This window comes from Trichosurus vulpecula, chromosome 4 (assembly GCF_011100635.1).
Source record: "Trichosurus vulpecula isolate mTriVul1 chromosome 4, mTriVul1.pri, whole genome shotgun sequence".
Lineage (NCBI taxonomy): Eukaryota > Metazoa > Chordata > Mammalia > Diprotodontia > Phalangeridae > Trichosurus > Trichosurus vulpecula.
The window spans coordinates 189,084,275-189,100,489 of NC_050576.1; the positions used below are offsets into that span (position 1 = coordinate 189,084,275).

General features: G+C 48.8%; 2 protein-coding genes across 5 annotated transcripts in view; one reads left to right on the forward strand and one right to left on the reverse strand.

Annotated features, from left to right (window-relative positions):
• ABI3 (ABI family member 3) overlaps positions 1-6,041 on the forward strand; it is a 13,461-nt gene extending 7,420 nt beyond the window's left edge. Inside the window, exons 4-8 of one of the 2 annotated variants that reach the window (XM_036754017.1) lie at positions 989-1,074; positions 1,521-1,607; positions 1,829-1,965; positions 2,330-2,461; positions 5,435-6,041. In XM_036754017.1, the coding sequence (XP_036609912.1) occupies positions 989-1,074; positions 1,521-1,607; positions 1,829-1,965; positions 2,330-2,461; positions 5,435-5,598 (606 nt within the window). In that variant the 3' untranslated portion in view covers positions 5,599-6,041. Of the gene's footprint in view, positions 1-988; positions 1,075-1,520; positions 1,608-1,825; positions 1,966-2,329; positions 2,462-5,434 lie in introns of both variants that reach the window. The other variant, XM_036754016.1, reaches the window with a different exon arrangement.
• On the reverse strand, positions 3,230-15,442 carry PHOSPHO1 (phosphoethanolamine/phosphocholine phosphatase 1). Of its 3 annotated transcripts, XM_036754021.1 has the most exons (4): positions 15,058-15,388; positions 10,876-10,995; positions 9,659-9,939; positions 3,230-8,392 (listed from the first exon to the last, which is right to left on the reverse strand). In XM_036754021.1, the coding sequence occupies exons 2-4, from the start codon at positions 10,918-10,920 to the stop codon at positions 7,531-7,533; spliced, it is 1,188 nt and encodes a 395-aa protein (XP_036609916.1). In that variant the 5' UTR covers positions 10,921-10,995; positions 15,058-15,388; the 3' UTR covers positions 3,230-7,530. The 3 variants fall into 3 exon arrangements, with proteins under 3 accessions (XP_036609916.1, XP_036609914.1, XP_036609915.1); XM_036754019.1 differs by lacking the exon at positions 9,659-9,939 and having other exon boundaries at positions 3,230-8,292; positions 15,058-15,442; XM_036754020.1 differs by lacking the exon at positions 9,659-9,939 and having other exon boundaries at positions 15,058-15,442.
• Between the last annotated feature and the right edge of the window lie 773 nt (positions 15,443-16,215).

Consider the following 16,215-nt stretch of genomic DNA (forward strand, 5'->3'; position numbering starts at 1 on the left):
AACTGTCCCTTATAAAAATAGCCTTAATATAAATCTCCTCCCTTACACACACACGCACACACACACTTTTTCTGCCCTTCTCATCAACTGTCCCTTATAAAAAGTCTTAATATAAATTTCTTCCCTTACACACACACACAAACACACACACACATCTTTTTGTGCCCTTTTCATCATTAACAACTCCTGAAGAATAGGACTTTAAAGGGACTGTTTTCCTTACTCAAAGATACTTTCAACAGTTCTCTAACAAAACAAACACCATTAGTTGCTCATTTGCATATCACTGTGAATTATGTCCTTGGAATGATCTATTGAAGTCCAAAACACAAGTATCTTCCCAGGCCTGGCTATTTTTCCCCTGATGCTTTCCAGAAATTGGCCTGACCTTCCAAAACTATTGCTTGATCACTGCTCAGTGAAGCACCACCACCCCCCCTTCCTTCCCTGAGGGTTCCAGGCCTCTCTGTTGGAGTCAGAGGTCTGATCCAAAATAGGGTCTTCCCTTCTCAGGCCCTACTATTAAGACTCTTGTGCAAAGGAGGAGAAATCTGAATGGAGGCAGGAGAAAAGGAGATTGCTGGAAGCTTGAGGGGCCAAAGACATTGGGGGAAGTGCCTTCTCCAGAAGACCAAGAGAGAAAATAAGGGGATGTTGTGGCTGAGGAGAGGAAGTAGCTGGCAGACGGTGTGTCTGTCTCAGCTCTGGCTCTGGTGGTGGTGAAGGCTGCATACCTCATGCTTCCGAAGTGCACTGGGTCCAACTGGAGTGCTTGGAGATTGTCAGACAAGGCAGAGGGGAGAAGGTGTAGTTGGGAAGTGAAACTGAGAATTGGCAGAGTCATTTTCCCCACCCAGTTCCCATCCCTGGCACCTCAGTTCCTCTCTCTTGGTTCCTTTTGAGGTCAAGGAAAGGATAGCACAGAATGGGGAACAGTGAGGGGAGAGGGGGCCACCCTCTTAACTCTGGCCTATATCTCCTCTCCCAGGATCTGAGCACCCAGCTGTCCAGAACTGGGACGCTCTCCCGAAAGAGCATCAAGGCTACAGTCGCCCCTCCCTCAGGAACACTGGGGTAAGGTATAATCAAAAACCCCTTAGTTGCCCCTGGTCTGCCCCTTCTTCTTTTTCCCAGATCACTCCCAAACCTACTCTCTTCCTTATCTAGTAGACCCTCACCTAGGAGATTGGTAGCAGACCATTTATGTCTTTGGTTGGGGGTTGGGGCATGGAGGTAAGTGGAGCAGGGGAAAGAGCATAGGGCTTAGAACTAGAAAGACCTGAGATCAAATCTGGCCGACCCTGACTAAGTCACCTAACCTCTCTCTCCCTCAGTTTCCACAATTATAAAATAGAGATTATAACAACACCTATCTCCCAGAGTTGTTGAGAGGATCAAACAGATTTGGAAAGTGCTTAGCACCATGCCTGGTCCGTAACAAGCATTTAATAAATGTTTCCTTCTTTTCTTCCTTTCTCTTTCCATCACCTCATTTTGTCACTCCTCTCATTCTCCTCCAGTCGGGTCCCCAGAGTCCCTGAACCTGTACACCTCCCAGTCATTCCTGATGACAAAGTCTCTGCAGCCTCCTCTCTGACCTCCACTGGGTAAGTTCTATCCACTGGTAAAGACTGGTGGTTGGGGAGAGAGCAGCTGCCCTTCAGAAGTAGTTATCTTGGCTACAATCCCTCCCCTCTTCCCCTGTCCTTCGGGTATGTGGAGTCCAGATGGTCAAAGAGTGTGGGACAAGGTCATTGGGTGGTTGAGGATCAGGACCAAAGAGTCAAGGTCCCCAACTGTCCCTATGTCCTTCTTTGGACTTCAGTAGCACTGAAAGCATCTGTGGGTTCCCTGTGGCCAACATGCCAGTGATGCCCCAAGCCCCACCACTCCCTGACTCCATGTCCCCAAGCACTGAAGCACTGGAGAAATCTCTTCCTGAGGAGCTGTTCACACCCCCACCAGGTAAAGAGCCCCATATTGCCCCTCATTCCTCTCTCCAGCTCCCTCACCCATAAACTCCTTCCCCATCCCTTCTGGCCTCCCAGTTCTTCTCCCATCCACCTTCACCAAAGAAGCCTCCAGTTTTCTGCTTTAGATTGTAATGCACCTCCCCAAAGGTAGCTGTGGGAGGAAATCCCCAAGTGGACCTACTGGGTGGGGGCAGGTTGTGAAGGTACTTAACTTCTTTAACAAGGATTTATTAAATTATGTGTACTATATATTTAGACTTGTTCTAGGCCCTGTGGAAGACATGGCAGAAGACAAGGTCCATTTTCATGAGCCTTCTTAGATCCTTCTTTCCCACTACTTTCTGCTTTCCTTTCAGCACCAGATCTGCCCCCACCCCTAGACCTGCCCCCACCCTTGGAGACTGATGAACTGATGCTGCCCCCTCCACCACCCCCTGACTTTGACCTAGAAGAACCAACCTGGGCACCTGCTCAATACTTGGAGAAAGGTACTACTTTCTAAGTATTACTTGGAGAAAAGGCAGCTAGGTGGAACAGTAGAGTGCCAGGAAGACTCATCTTCCTGAGTTCAAATCTGGCCTCAGACACTTAATTGCTGTATGACCCTGAGCAAGTCATTTAATGCTGTCTGCCTCAGTTCCACATCAGTAAAATGAGCTGGAGAAGGAAATGACAAAGCATTCTAGTATCTTAGACAAGAAAACCGAAAATGGGGTCAGGAAGAATTGGACATGAGTGAAACAACTGAACCATAGCACTCAGAGAAAGGTATTACACCACCAGCAAGGTTTCAGGCCGTTTGGATACCTGGGTTCCCTGGCTCTTCCCAAAAGAACAGCTGCATTTGAAAGAAATGGAGCTTCAGGGTTTCAGCAAGAAACCTCATCCATAAATGAAAAAGGGACTCTTCCAGGTCTAGTACTGTTACTGAGAAGTTTGTCCTCTTTCCAGCGTACTGTAGGGTTGGCTGACATTTAGCCTCCCTTTCCATGATCTCTTAGAAACTAGTTTCTAATGACCTCAGAGACCATCTTGCCCAGTGTTCTCCAGTGAAACTATACTGTGAAATGCTGAAATATCTAAATTCTATACCGATTCTATGATCCTTGTAAGTCTTTGCCTTCAATTGTTGGCTAAGGAGGGCAGGGACCCAGAATTTGGGATAAGGGGGGGCGGAATTTTTAAAATATGCATTTTAAGAATTAAGAAACTTCAACAGTAACAATTTGGTAAACCTGTAAAAAATTGCCAGGGGAGAGGGGAGAGGAGTCTGCATTTTATAAAACTGACACCCAGAGAGGTTAATGACAAGGCCACATACCAAGTTAGTGGCAGAGCTGGCAGTAAGAGGCCCTTTGGGCTAAGTCACCTAACCTCTCTAGTCCTCAGGCTGCTTCATTAAATGAGGGAGTTGGGTGAGATGACCTCTTAAGATCTTCAAATCTATGACCCTATAGGTTACAGAGCACAAATCTGGCTTTTAATTCACAGCTCCTTCCACAACATATGATCTTCTCCAAGAATGGGGAGCAGGGTTCAAATCCCATCATTGTGCGACTTTGGGCAAGTCACTGAAGCTTTATTAGTTGCCTCATCTTTGATATGAGCGTGTTATATGAGAAGACCTCCAAAGTCCCATCCGGCTCTAAATATATGAGTTTATGTGGTACGATTTTCAAACCTTGCCTTGGGGCAACACACAAATATGTCTAGACCAGGCTTTGAATCTGAGGAATTTAGAATCTGCCTCCTAAGGGAACAGCAGAAACCCTAATCAGATAACTGCAAATATTTCATGGCCAGGTTCAGTCTGAACATGTTTTCATTTTTGTAGTTGGTTCCCCTTCCTAATTCTGGGTGGGCCTGGCTAACTGGAAACCTTTTCAATGACTAGCAGGGGGAGATGACTGGGAGAGAATATTCTGTGGTCCAAAGAGTAATCAGTAGATCCATGTCAATTTGGAATAATAGAAATATTTATAAAGCACTTAAGTCTTATTGTCACCATTTTATACATGAGGAAACAGGCAGAAGGAGGTTAAGTGATTTGTCTGGGGTTTATACAGCTAGTAACTATGAGGCAAGATTTGAACTCAGATTTTCCTAAGCTAAGCCCAACACTCTATGCAGTATGTATAGAGTGGCGTAGGTATCTGTCCTTTATCTTATACTGCTTAACTTTTTTTTTTAAATCAATGACTTGAAGAAACAATTGACAAGTTTATCAAATTTCCAGTTCACACAGGGCTGAGAAATAGTTAATACAATCAGGATCCAAAGATTTTGAAAGAGAAATGAAAGGCCAGCTCAAAGACAAAATGTAATAGAGGCAAATGCAAAATCCTTCACTTGGATTTAGACAATGGCATAAATACAAAATGGGGTAAATATGGCTAGACAACAATTCGTATGGACATTGGACATTTTTGTAGATTACATGCTAACTTGAATCAACAATGTGACATCACAGCTAAGAAAACTGAATATGCTGCAATGGAGAGGTATAGTATGCTGAATCAGATCATAGTTCCTCCATTCTGTTCTGACAATTGGATCACATCTAGTGTCATGTTCTAGGCACATTTTAAGATGATCAACAAACTGGGGGTGGTGGGGACTTATCATGGGGGAAATGATCAGACTTGTTCTCTTTGGTTATATTGGGCAGAACTAGAGAGGTAGATTCAGACTGGTGATTTCCAGAGGAAATGAGTTGTCATTGGAGGTCTTCAAAATGAAGTTGGACAACCACCTGTTGGGGATATTACAGGGGGAATGGCTGTTCAGGTATGAATTAGATTTAGCCTGAGGTCCTTTCTAATTCCAACATTGTAAGAGGTAGAAGTGAGGAGGGCAGCAAGGTGGATGTGCCAGGCCTCAAGTCAGGAAGACACCTCTTCTCAAATTCAAATCTGGCCTCAGACACTTACTAGCTGTGTGACCCTGGGCAAGTCACTTAACTATTTGCCCCAGTTTCCTCATCTATAAAATAAATTGGAGAAGGAAATGGCAAAACCACTCTCAGCACCTCTGCCAAGAAAACCCCAAACGGAGTCACAAAAAAGAGGGTAGTGAGCCTAAAACTGCATAGTAATGGTGACTGAAATTTCTATGCACCCCAACCACTTGTCCTCTGACATGGATTCTCACCCGCTCCTTAGGAATATAGTACTTCTCCCCGGAAAAGAGGTCTTTTAGGAAAACCCTGGGGCTTCATCTTGTACTCCCCATTGTTCAATGTTGGGATTACCCTGTCCTGAGACCTAGGGCTCATAGGATCAGTGCTGTGAGGGACCTTAAGAGGCACCACCTCTTAGGCCAAAATAAGTCAAGTGATTTGCCCAAGGTCACAGCTAGCTTTAAGGCAAGATTCAAACCCAGGGTTCCCCTGGGTGACATGCCAAGCTGTCCCCCCATCACTACCACAGGATCTCAGTATGGTATCCCCTCCTCCCACACAGTGGTGACGCTGTACCCTTACACCTGCCAGAAAGACAACGAGCTCTCTTTTGATGTGGGCACCACCATCTGTGTCACCCGCCGCTACTCTGATGGCTGGTGCGAGGGTGTCACCTCAGAGGGTTCGGGCTTCTTCCCTGGAAACTACGTGGAACCAAGCTGCTAAGAGCCTGTCCTTCATGCCAGCTGGGAATTCTGGTACCGAAAAGGGGACAAAGTGATGCCATTTTATCTACCTTTCCCTTGTACCCAGGGCTTACCCTTTTCCCAATATTCCCAGTAACTTCAGCCCTTCAGGCAAGCTTTATACTGTGCCTGGAGACAAAATTGGGGCAAATAAAAGGAAAGAGAAACTCATTAAGTTAGACAAAAACAGAAATTGGGTATCAGCTCCAAAAGATCCCAAGTAAGATTAACTCTTTGTCTTGCTGGCTGCGGTAGAATTGTCTGGGGTGGGGGGGTTAGGGAGATGGAGAGGCAAAAACAAGGGATGCTGCCAGCAGAAGTTTTTGTTGGTGGGTGAGAATTATAGTCTAAAATTTGGTGATCATTTCTCCAAGAATGGAGATTATTTCCGGTCCTACTTTCAATAAAACACTGTTAAAGCTCTTGACTGTTCCTGCTTGGGGCAGAGTATGAAGTTACCCTGTCTTTGTTCTGAGCCTCCTCTCCCATCTCTAATTTTCAACACCAACAATTGAGGGTCCACTGTATAAACCTCATCCCCAACCTTGGAATAGATCCTACCCCACTAAGCCTAGGGGGACAACCCAAAATATTTCTCTTCTAGGAAACTTTTGTTATGTGACTTGGGCAAATCATTTCACCTGTGTTAAATAGGTTAGAACAGACTGTGCCTCCTGTCTCTAGATTTGGGGGAGCTTTAGGCCTTAGTCTCTTGCTGCTGTCTCGGTCCTGATCCCATTACCCTGGGAGTTTCCTGAGAGCAGGAACTGCCTATGTGCCCTGTATTTAAGGACTCTGCCTTCAAGAGAAGGCTCAGAAGAAAAAAAAAAGGCTGACCAATTGACTGGTGACCTCCCTCCACACAAAAGAGACCTCACTCAGATGCCTTACCCCCTTCACTTCCTTTATAGCTCTCAAACACAGCTGGGAGAAAGGGAAGGAGGGGGACCTTGGGCTTGCACTGGCTCTGCTTAAAAACATCATGGCTTTGAGTTCCAAACAATCCGAGACGGGGTTAAGTGGGGAGAAGGGGGCCCAGCTCCTGCTGAGGCTTTGGAGAGAGGTCACTGGCCTGTTGCTGCATAGATGAAGGGTGGAGGGCAGAGACTGCTAGGAGAGCTGGGACTGGACTCTACCTCGTTTCACCACCAGAGGGCTACAATTTCCCTGGTCTTCCAAACTCACCCTTTTTTGTAACTGGGTGGGGAAGGGAGCTGTATAGGGGTCATTGGGTGCGAGCTGGGTCAACCAGAAGCAGGCAGATGGACAGGGGGCTGAGTGCGTGTTAGGAAGGTTTCCCTGCGCCTGGGGAGAGGAGTTGTTGCACATTGGTGGCAGGGACAGAAAGCAACGATTTGAATACTTCACCCCTCCCCACCCAGAACAGCCTCACCACAAAAATAATGATGGTGTAGGCTTTATCTTGGAAGCCCTGATGACATCAGGTGTCAGGTTGGACTGTCTGGCTCCCCTCAAACAGGTGTGCACTGCCGGACTGTCAGGACCCGACTCTGGACAGCCGGACTGGGCTAACTGCATAGATAGTTACTGCCTCCTTATTCATTTATGTAATATATATGGATAGATATATACATATATGCATATACACACACATGTTATGTGTATATGTATATACGTGTATGTTTCTGCCCCCTCTCCCATCTCCCAAATAGATGGAGCCCAGGGTTCTTGCAGGGCAGTTGGAAAGGGTCCGAGGGAGGGATAAACCAAAGCAAATTCGGGGGTGGGGGGAGAAAGTTTTTGTGTTGGTAATTAAAACACGATTTCGCTTTCCTGGGTCCCCAATCGGAGGTAAAAACAAAGTGGGGTGGGGGGTGGGAGAGGCCAGGCAGCCCAGGAGCTCTGCCTTCCCCAGCCGGCTGGACCTCCAGCTCCGTCCCCTCCAAGGCTGTTAGCATTTCTTCATCATCTCCTGCAAGTAGCGACGGACTTCAGCTCCCGACTCCCAGGGCACCATGGTGCCCCGGAACGAAGGGGGCTCGGTATTCTGGGCTTCCTGGAGGAGTCGGTGCATGGGAAAGCCGCGGCGCGGGAAAGCCACATCACCGGCCGCCAACAGCCCCATGGGGCAAAAGTCATTGGCGCCGTCGCCCACATAAAAGAGATGCTCGAAGTGCACCCCGTCCTGCGCCCTCTCGCGCAGGTAGTCGCCCAGCACCTTGTGCTTGCACATGTTGGCAGGGCAGCGAGTGCAGGAGTGCTTGTGGAAGGGATACAACACCAATACGCCACGCTCATCTGGGCCCGACGGGTTGCTAAAGATTTTTCGGAAGAGGCCGCGGTAGCCTGAAGCACGCAGGGAGCTCTCCACGCCAAACATGTTGGCATCTGAGATGAGGATGACCTCAAAGCAGCTGCCCTGTTTGGTCAGGAACTGGAAGAGGTCGGACATGCCCGGACACAGGGGGATCTCCTCGTAGACTTCGCGGAAGTCTTGCGGCTTTACGCCCTGCTCACCCAGGTAATGGAAGACCCGCTGCATATACTCGTTGTAGAAGCCCTCGCGGAAAGTGGCCCGCAGGCTGTCAGGCAGCTTCTGACCCGGAGCGGCGCGCACTATGGAGTCATCGCTGTTCTCATTCACTATGGTCTCATCAAAATCGAAAGTTAGCAAGAAGCGGGGCGCCCCTGGCTCCGCCATCCTTGTGCCGTCCTGGGAGGAGGGAGCAAGCGAGAAGCGGCGCGGCAGAAGCCCGCCGGAGAGAGGACAGTTAGAGAGCCTCCCGGGCCAGCAGCGTTGCCACATCCGCCACCTGAGGGGGACCCAAGGGCTCGGTTAGCCTTGGCGGAGCTTCAACCTTGTGAGACCCCGGGGCCGCCCCCATTCCCCACTCTTCCCTCATGGTCTCTGTTCAGATTCCTTCCTCAGAAACATCCCCACTATCTGGGGTTCACGTAAGGAGGCACTTCTTAAACACTGCTCACCACCCCCAGCCCAGACTGACATAGGCTGCCACTGAAATGCTCAAGTGGCTGCAAAATCATTTTTACATCCTTGCAAAGAAAAAAAAAAATTGGAAAGGGGACATCTGATGTATTTCGCCTTTCCCATTCCCCAAATAAAAGTAACATATGGGGGGGGGGGCGGTATTTTGAATTAGCTGCTCCTTTTCATTATGTGTCCTTGCTCTTCTCCATTAGACCCTGTAGAGGGGGCAGCTGACTCCCACCCCCCCACCCCACCCTCACCCCACCCCCGCCAATATTCTCAATGCACATAGCAAATTCTTTCCAGCTGCTTCCTAGGGCCATCTTTTCTGCCCTTTTCTGTATCGGAACTCCCAACCCAACCCATCTTTATGTCTCCTTCCTCTACCCCAAACATAAATTCCAATGACACTCAAAGGAGGGACGTGGGGGCAGGCGGGGGGGGGGGGGGAGGGGGGGGGGCCCGGGCACCCACATACACACACACACTCACTCACTCACTCAAGGAATTTCCTCATTCCTCTCTCCTACTTCCCAGAAGCAATCATGGGGCTGTGCAAGCAGAAGGAATAAAACTAGCATGATTCTGGCCAAGGGGAGAGTCCCCAGCTTAGGGTGCATAAAATCAAGGACTGCTTCTCCAAAATTCTGTAGATTTCTAGAATGAGGCTAAGTGCCAAGAATGGTGGCTTGGGAGGCCCAGTAAACAGTGAGTCTAGCCCTATCCTAGAGACCTGGATGTGGTTAGTCCTTCTAGTTCAGAGGTTCTTAACCTTTTCATGGACCCCTCTGGTAATCTCCTGAAGCATATGGACCTCTTCATATTGTTGTCTACATTCATAACTGAACAGAGTGCTAAGTTTCAGTTAGAAGTTCATTTGTTTCTCATCCAAGTTCACAGACCACAGAAATCTATCCTCAGACTCCTTAGGGGACCTGGGTTAAGAACCCCTGTACTAGAAGGAGGTGAGAGCAAGGAGTGCCTCTGTTGTGGTTTTCTGCACGAGTATGGAGGTAAAACGTTCCTGTAGCTATGCTAAGTCTGAGATTCCCAGGGGCTCCCAACTATTGGTTCATCACTAATCACTTGCCAGTTCCCCAGGAGGGGGGTGTCAGCAGGCGGGGTTTCTGCCAGAGTTCGAAGCAGCCGGACAGCAGAATTGGGGCTGGGGAGGGTGGGACCATCCCGCAGGAAAGTACAGCACACCTGGGAGACAGGGAGGAGGGGTACAATGACAGAGGATGGGAAGGAGGAAAGAAGGGAGGAAACTGACCAGATGGGGGAGGTGGCCCCATGAGCAGAGGAGATAGAACTAGTGGCATCAGAACAGAATGGGGCAGGGGCAAAGAAAGAAGACAGGAGGGGAAAAGTCTGTCAGGCCAGGAAGGATAGAGACAGAGGGAGATGATGGGGAACAGAGCTCATCATGGGGAGGTGAGGAGAGCCAAGATAAAGGGATGGCAAGGATGGGGAGCAGAAAGATGAAGGGAGGAAGAAAGGGAGAAGGAGAGTGAGCCAAACAATGCCAGAAAGGAATAGAGGAAAGGAGCAAGACACAGGGAAAGTACAGCAGACCCACCTCTCTCTCCCTCCACTAACTGGGAAAAAGTCTTGTTGATAGCATTATGTACAATTCTGGGATATTTTGAATGCCTCCAGCACCACTCTCCTAACCTCAAATCACCATGCATGGGGGAATGGACTCAGGACAACTGGCTCCTGGTTCTACCATTCCATTTGCCATGCAGCCTTGGCAAGCAATTCACCTAAGTGTGCCTCAGTTTCCTCACATGTAAAATGAGGAGATAGATTGAATGATCTCTAAGATCCCATTCTACACAAATACCCTTGACTGCAAGGGGAGAAAGCAGTTTATTTATCTCTATCTTCACCTAAGGGGAAAAAGGAAGGATGGAGCCAAGTCTTTGTCTCCATTGTACAAAAAGGGTAAACCAATTTCCCCAAGGTTACCTATTATTTTTCAGAGTTGGGATATGAAGCTGGCTCTCCTACTTGACCAATGAGGCATCTTCCAGGTGACCCTATTTCCCAAGTACTTGAGATGCCCAGTGCCCCAGGATGCTGGGAGAGCTGGCCACAATATACTTGCCTTGTGCTGGGTACAAAGCACTAGTAATTCTTCCCAATGGGATATACATAACCTCAGGATTCAGAGCTAAAGGGTAGAGTGTTAGGGGAATTATGTATACCCTGTGTATTAGGGCAGCCTTTTGGATGACCTGTGGCTATTTCCCTCCCGATACCCCTCCACAAATACTTGAATGGCCATCAGAGGGAGCTACTTACCCTAGACAGGCATCTCAAGCCAGTGACTGGAAAACACCCGTTCATCCTCAGGACATTACCCAGGGCTCTGTCAGTTGAAACTTTTTACCAGTAGTTCCCAAATGCTGTATTCTGATCTCCCTGATAATCACATGAAAAAAGTCAGTGGAGAACACAGAATCCAGATTTCCTATGCACCCCATCAAGGAATGATCTCTGCTGTTTCCTATCAGAGGGGCTGAGCGGCACATACAGGCTCAGCGCTAGGAGGTTCCAAATACCTACTCATCATCCTTTCTATTCCTGTGCCCACCACTGAGGGAGAGTAGCTGCAGCTGGGTCATTTAGTCCACAAGCATTTTTTAAAAAGCATTTACCATGTGCCAGGCACTGTGCTGGGGTAGTAGCTGTGGTGATATGGAAAGAGCTAGGGTCAGGAAAAGGGCTCAGAACCCAGCTTTGCCTTCTTACTAGCACTGCGGATGTCACTTAACGTTTCAGAACCCCTCATCTGTAAATACTTGCCCTTCACTGAGTCTTTGGGGTCAAATGAGATATGGATGACACAGTAGATACAATGTTGGATTTGGAGTCAAGGAGACCTGAATTCAAAACTTGCCTTAAACACTCACTAGCTGAGTTCAGTTGGGTAAGTCCTTTTGCCTTTCTCAGTCTGTTTCCCCATCTGCAAAATGGGATACTGGTAATAATAGTACAATACCTTACAGGATTGTGGTGAGGATTAAGTGGGATGATAAGGGATGGACTTTTAGACTTTTGGGACCACCCAGAATATTAGTAAAGCACTTTGCAAACCTTAGATGGCTATATAAAAGGTGGGTGGTTATTATGATGGATGTGAAATAATTTGCACACTAAAAGGTACTATATAAATGCCAGACGTTGTTTTTAGGCAACATTAAGAAATTAGGGAACACTTGGGTTCCATAGCCTCCACTGAGGGGTGATGTGGGAAGCCAGGAGAATATTTATTTCAGAGTGTACCAGCATATGGGACTTTCAATTAACTGAGTATTCTTGGAGTGGGAAAAGAGATGGGTGGTGATGGAAACCACATCCAAGAGAACATGGGAGCAGGAGTAGGAAAGGTCTGGTTTGGATACCCCATGGGTCTCATGGGTACCCCGCCCCCAGAAGCTGATTGCCCTCTCTGGGATGCCAGTCAATGAAGTCTAAATTGGATGGTTTAATTTGCAGGGCCCAGACTATCCTTGATCTCTAAGGAGTAGTGGGAGCATTTGGATAGAAAAGATCAGAATCAGGATTAAGAGGCTTGAATGCCCTGTTGATTGCTGCCCTCTGTCTGTCAATTCCAGTAAGACATAGGACCTCTCCGGCTTCCTCAAGGTTGACTCATCCATTGTTCGCTGGGCTAATTTGAGAGGTTTGGAACTTCTTATGACTATTAGTCAAAGATCCTACCTAGGACAAGTCTAGAGAAGAGCTCCACACCCTTAAAGATGACCTTGTGTCATTTCTAATACCAAAAATCCCAGTGCCAAAATAAAACAGAGTAGCAGGGAAGCTTCCCATCTAACAGAACTCAGGTTCTGGCTCAGAGAGTTTATCACCAGATTCTGGTGGGAAACAAAGTTCAATGTCAGCAAGAGGGCAACTGCAGAAAGGGGTGATGGTAGACCCTCTGGAAAATTGAAACACTGACTGGAGAAGGGGAGGTGAGAAATACTAAGAGATGGGGAAAATAAAAAATAATTTGGGGAATATTGTCCCTAGGACATCTGCTCATGGGTCAGGGTGTGGGCAACTTTCCCAGCCTTTTCCAAAAAGATAGCACATGTTGGGGATGGGCCAGGAGGAGATCTCCTGCTGCAGAAAAAAGGTCAGGAGATAGCATTCCTGTAGTCCAAGCAAACACTAACAGGAACCAGAGACAGACGGTGGTAAGGGAGCTTGAGACTGAGTCCTTATTGATGTGGTAACACCACTGCCAAATCTCTGCCCTATTCTTGAATCCCTGGGGGAAAGGATCTCCATGCACCAGTTTACTCCTCCTACCACACCAGCTTCAATTCTCCCTTTCTCCTCACGTCCCAAACACAAAGAACCCTGTCATCCTATCTCCCTGCCTTCATGGGGATCAGGCAGAGATTCAGAGGGTGAAGCTTCCTTTCTCTCCTTGGCACCATCAGCAGAGACATATGTGTATGGCTCAGACCTGAATTCAAATGTTTCCCTCTAACTAGATTTCAAATGGGTTACTCACCTCAATATCTCAGTGCCCCAAGCTCTATCCCTCTGCCTTCATTAAATGGAATTCCTCTAGGCATAAGGGATAGGATGTGGAAACATTCATTCCCTCCCACCCTAGAAAACTAAAGAGGAATGTGTTTAGATTTTTATAGGGAGGGAAATCTTAGCTCCATCTTCTTCCCCACCCAACCCTATCAAAGAGCCAATCAGCAGAACTCTAGTCTCTCCTGACTCCTGCTGGGAAGGTAGTCACTTCCCCAGTCATAAAACACCTCCCATCCTCTTGCTCTCCTCCCCATTCTCTGGAGGCAAAGACTAAGCCTAGGAGAAGGTAGAAAACTTAAAATCTCAGGTCCCTATCTCTCCAAGCCTAAAATAACTTTTTTTGGTCTGGGGGGTAGGGACGCTTAGAATTTGGAATCAGAAAGGACAGAGCTCAGAGGCAGCTAGACAGCTCAATGGATAGAATGCTATACTTGGAGTCAGAAAGACCGGAGTTCAAATTCCACCTCAGTAATGTCTGTGTGATCCGGGGCAAGTCACTTAACCTCTGTTTACCTTAATGCCCAGGAAAAGGAAATGGCAAACCACTCCAGTCTCTTTTCCAAGAAAATCCCATGGATAGTATCTGTGCTATGGTCCATGGGGTCACAAAGAATTTCACAAGACCAACAACAGGAAGGGGAAAATGGCTAGTTGTACTCAGCATCCGCATTTGCCTCCATCCTCCTTATGTAGGGATACTACCTCAAGGGCTGTTTCCAAATGGGGATGTGGGTGTAGGAAATGAGGACTGTGAAAATACATAGTAATTCTGTCAGTCCAAGACCAAAATTCAGTTCTCCACTGAATACATTAAAATCTAGTCAAGATCATTCTCCTTTCCCCGGGTTGGGCTCCTCTTAATCACAGGGTCTTCCTCCTTCATATCTCTGGAAGGCAGAAGGATTCCTCACTACCTGCTGAAGGTGCATAAGTAAACGGTCCAGAGAGGTTGAGCTACTTCCCTTAGAGCACACAGCACAGCCACGAATAGAATACTACAAGCTCTTTGGTCTCCCTTCCAGTAAGTCTAGCCAATATCTCCATCACCCCCGCATATACACACACACCTCCCACCCCTTCTACTCTTCTAAGTGTCCGCTGCATCCCCAATATCTTGCTTAACTCTTCTTGAGTTATTAGGAAATCCCTATTAAGCTGCAACCTTTGAGGAAAGAAGGGCAGACAGGAGCTGAGACCCAACCCAAACAAAAAAGGTGAGGGAGGAGGCCAGGGCAGGCTCCTCCTAGGGGACTACATCGGGGTCTTTGCTGGACCGGAATGGACCTCTCGCTGGGGTCAGGAAGGTGGCGGAGGGTGAGAGTGGGATATTTTTAGAGATGGCTGCGAAGGAAACACTTTGGAACATCCCCAGCTGGCCCCGGGCTCTTCTCTGGGGAGGAGGGTGTAGATGGAGTGGGGGAAGGGCAGGGGCAGGAGAGAACCAAGATCTAGGGTATGTCGTGTTAGGGCAAGAGGGCGAAGGACAAGGGGAGTAGGCACTGGGAGGGCCAGGAGGACCAAATAAAGCAGGGGACCAGGCAAGGCTAGAGTTAGAACTAGGGTGGGAAGAGAGGGAGTCAGGAAGAAGCAGCCGCGGGTGGACAGAAGCTTTTGCAAGAGGGTGCCAGGGAGAGAATGGGCACGCATGCCATGGAGTCTAAATGAGGCTTGGCTCCTGGGAAGGGAGGGCGGGTGTGGTGGTGCACGAAGACTCCAAATTCCTACCCCGGGTTGGGGTAGGAATCAGAACACACACACATCCCATGCCACCCCCACCCCCCCACCCCGCTTCGACAGATACACCCAAAGCACAGGCTGCTGCCTCTCACTCCTCCACGCATTGCATCGAGCAATGCCACTCCCCAAACACCACCTAAGCCCCTCACCCCAAACCCGGACCCCAGACCCCCTTCTCCGGGGACTCACAGTGGCAGCGACAGCGGCGGCGGCAGCAACAGCAGTGGCGTGGTGGCAGCAGTGTGTCCGGGCTGAGCTTTTGTAGTATGCGTGCGAGGTGGAAGGGGCTTGAATGAGATATTGGGGTGCCGGATGGAATAAGGGGGGCACGGTCAAGAGGGGACGCGGTGTCCTACGCTCTCCTCAGTTCCTGGGCTCCGATGTACAAGTCCCCCACCCCAAGGAGCCGCCGATCGAATTTGGCTCTGTTGTCCCCCCCAGCCCCTCCCCGAGACCCACCCCCCCACCTTGGTCCCAGGGCCGCCGCTGCGTCCCCTTTAAGTGCCCCGGAGCCGGAGCCAGAGCCCCGGCCGGCGCTGCAGCTACCGCTGCACCAGAGCCCACCGCAGTCCCCGCACGTCACAAGCGGCTGGCCAATCATAGCCGCGCCGGCGCACATCAAAGGGGCGGGCCGCAGGGGTGGCTCCGCCCCCCCAGGTCCCAGGGGCGGGGTAGGAGGAGGTGAGCAAAAGAAGCTTCGGGCCGGCTGAGAGCCAGAGCCCCGCAGGAGAAGTGAGTGTGAAGGGTTGAGTCTCCTGAATTTGGGGAGGTGGGAGTCCTGCCTCCCCGCAGCCTCCTGTCCCTGCTTGCACACACCTTCCGGCCCGCTCCTCCAAGATATCCCTCCACCACAATTAAAGCTGTTCCCTTTAAATCTTTCCATCTAATCAGTGTCAGAGGTATGCCAATATTACTAGCTTCCCAATTTTGCATAAATGTGCCCGAGTTCTTCCACTTCACCACCACCCCTTTTTTTTAATCTCGCCAAGCCGCCGCCACCATACCTCCCTTTTTTTTTTTTTTTTTTTTTTTTTTTTTTTTTTTTTTTGGCAAGGCCTCAAAATTGTGTTGACTCAGAATTGGGAGGAAAGTCTTTGCCCCATCCACAAGAGTGGCTGCTTTATCTTCGTCCCCCTCAGACTGAGGACAGCGCCGCAGCCCAGTCACTAGGAGTGACCCTAGGGTCTAGAACTGAAAGTTCCCTCATCTAAGAAGTCAGAAGAAGCCCCAGATTAGAATCCCGGCTCCACCACTTGCGCAAATTAGGTGATCTCGGGCAGGTCAAATCTTTCTGGAGCTCGGTTTTCTCCGTAAAAGGAGATCGAACTAGACGTAACCTCTCAGGTC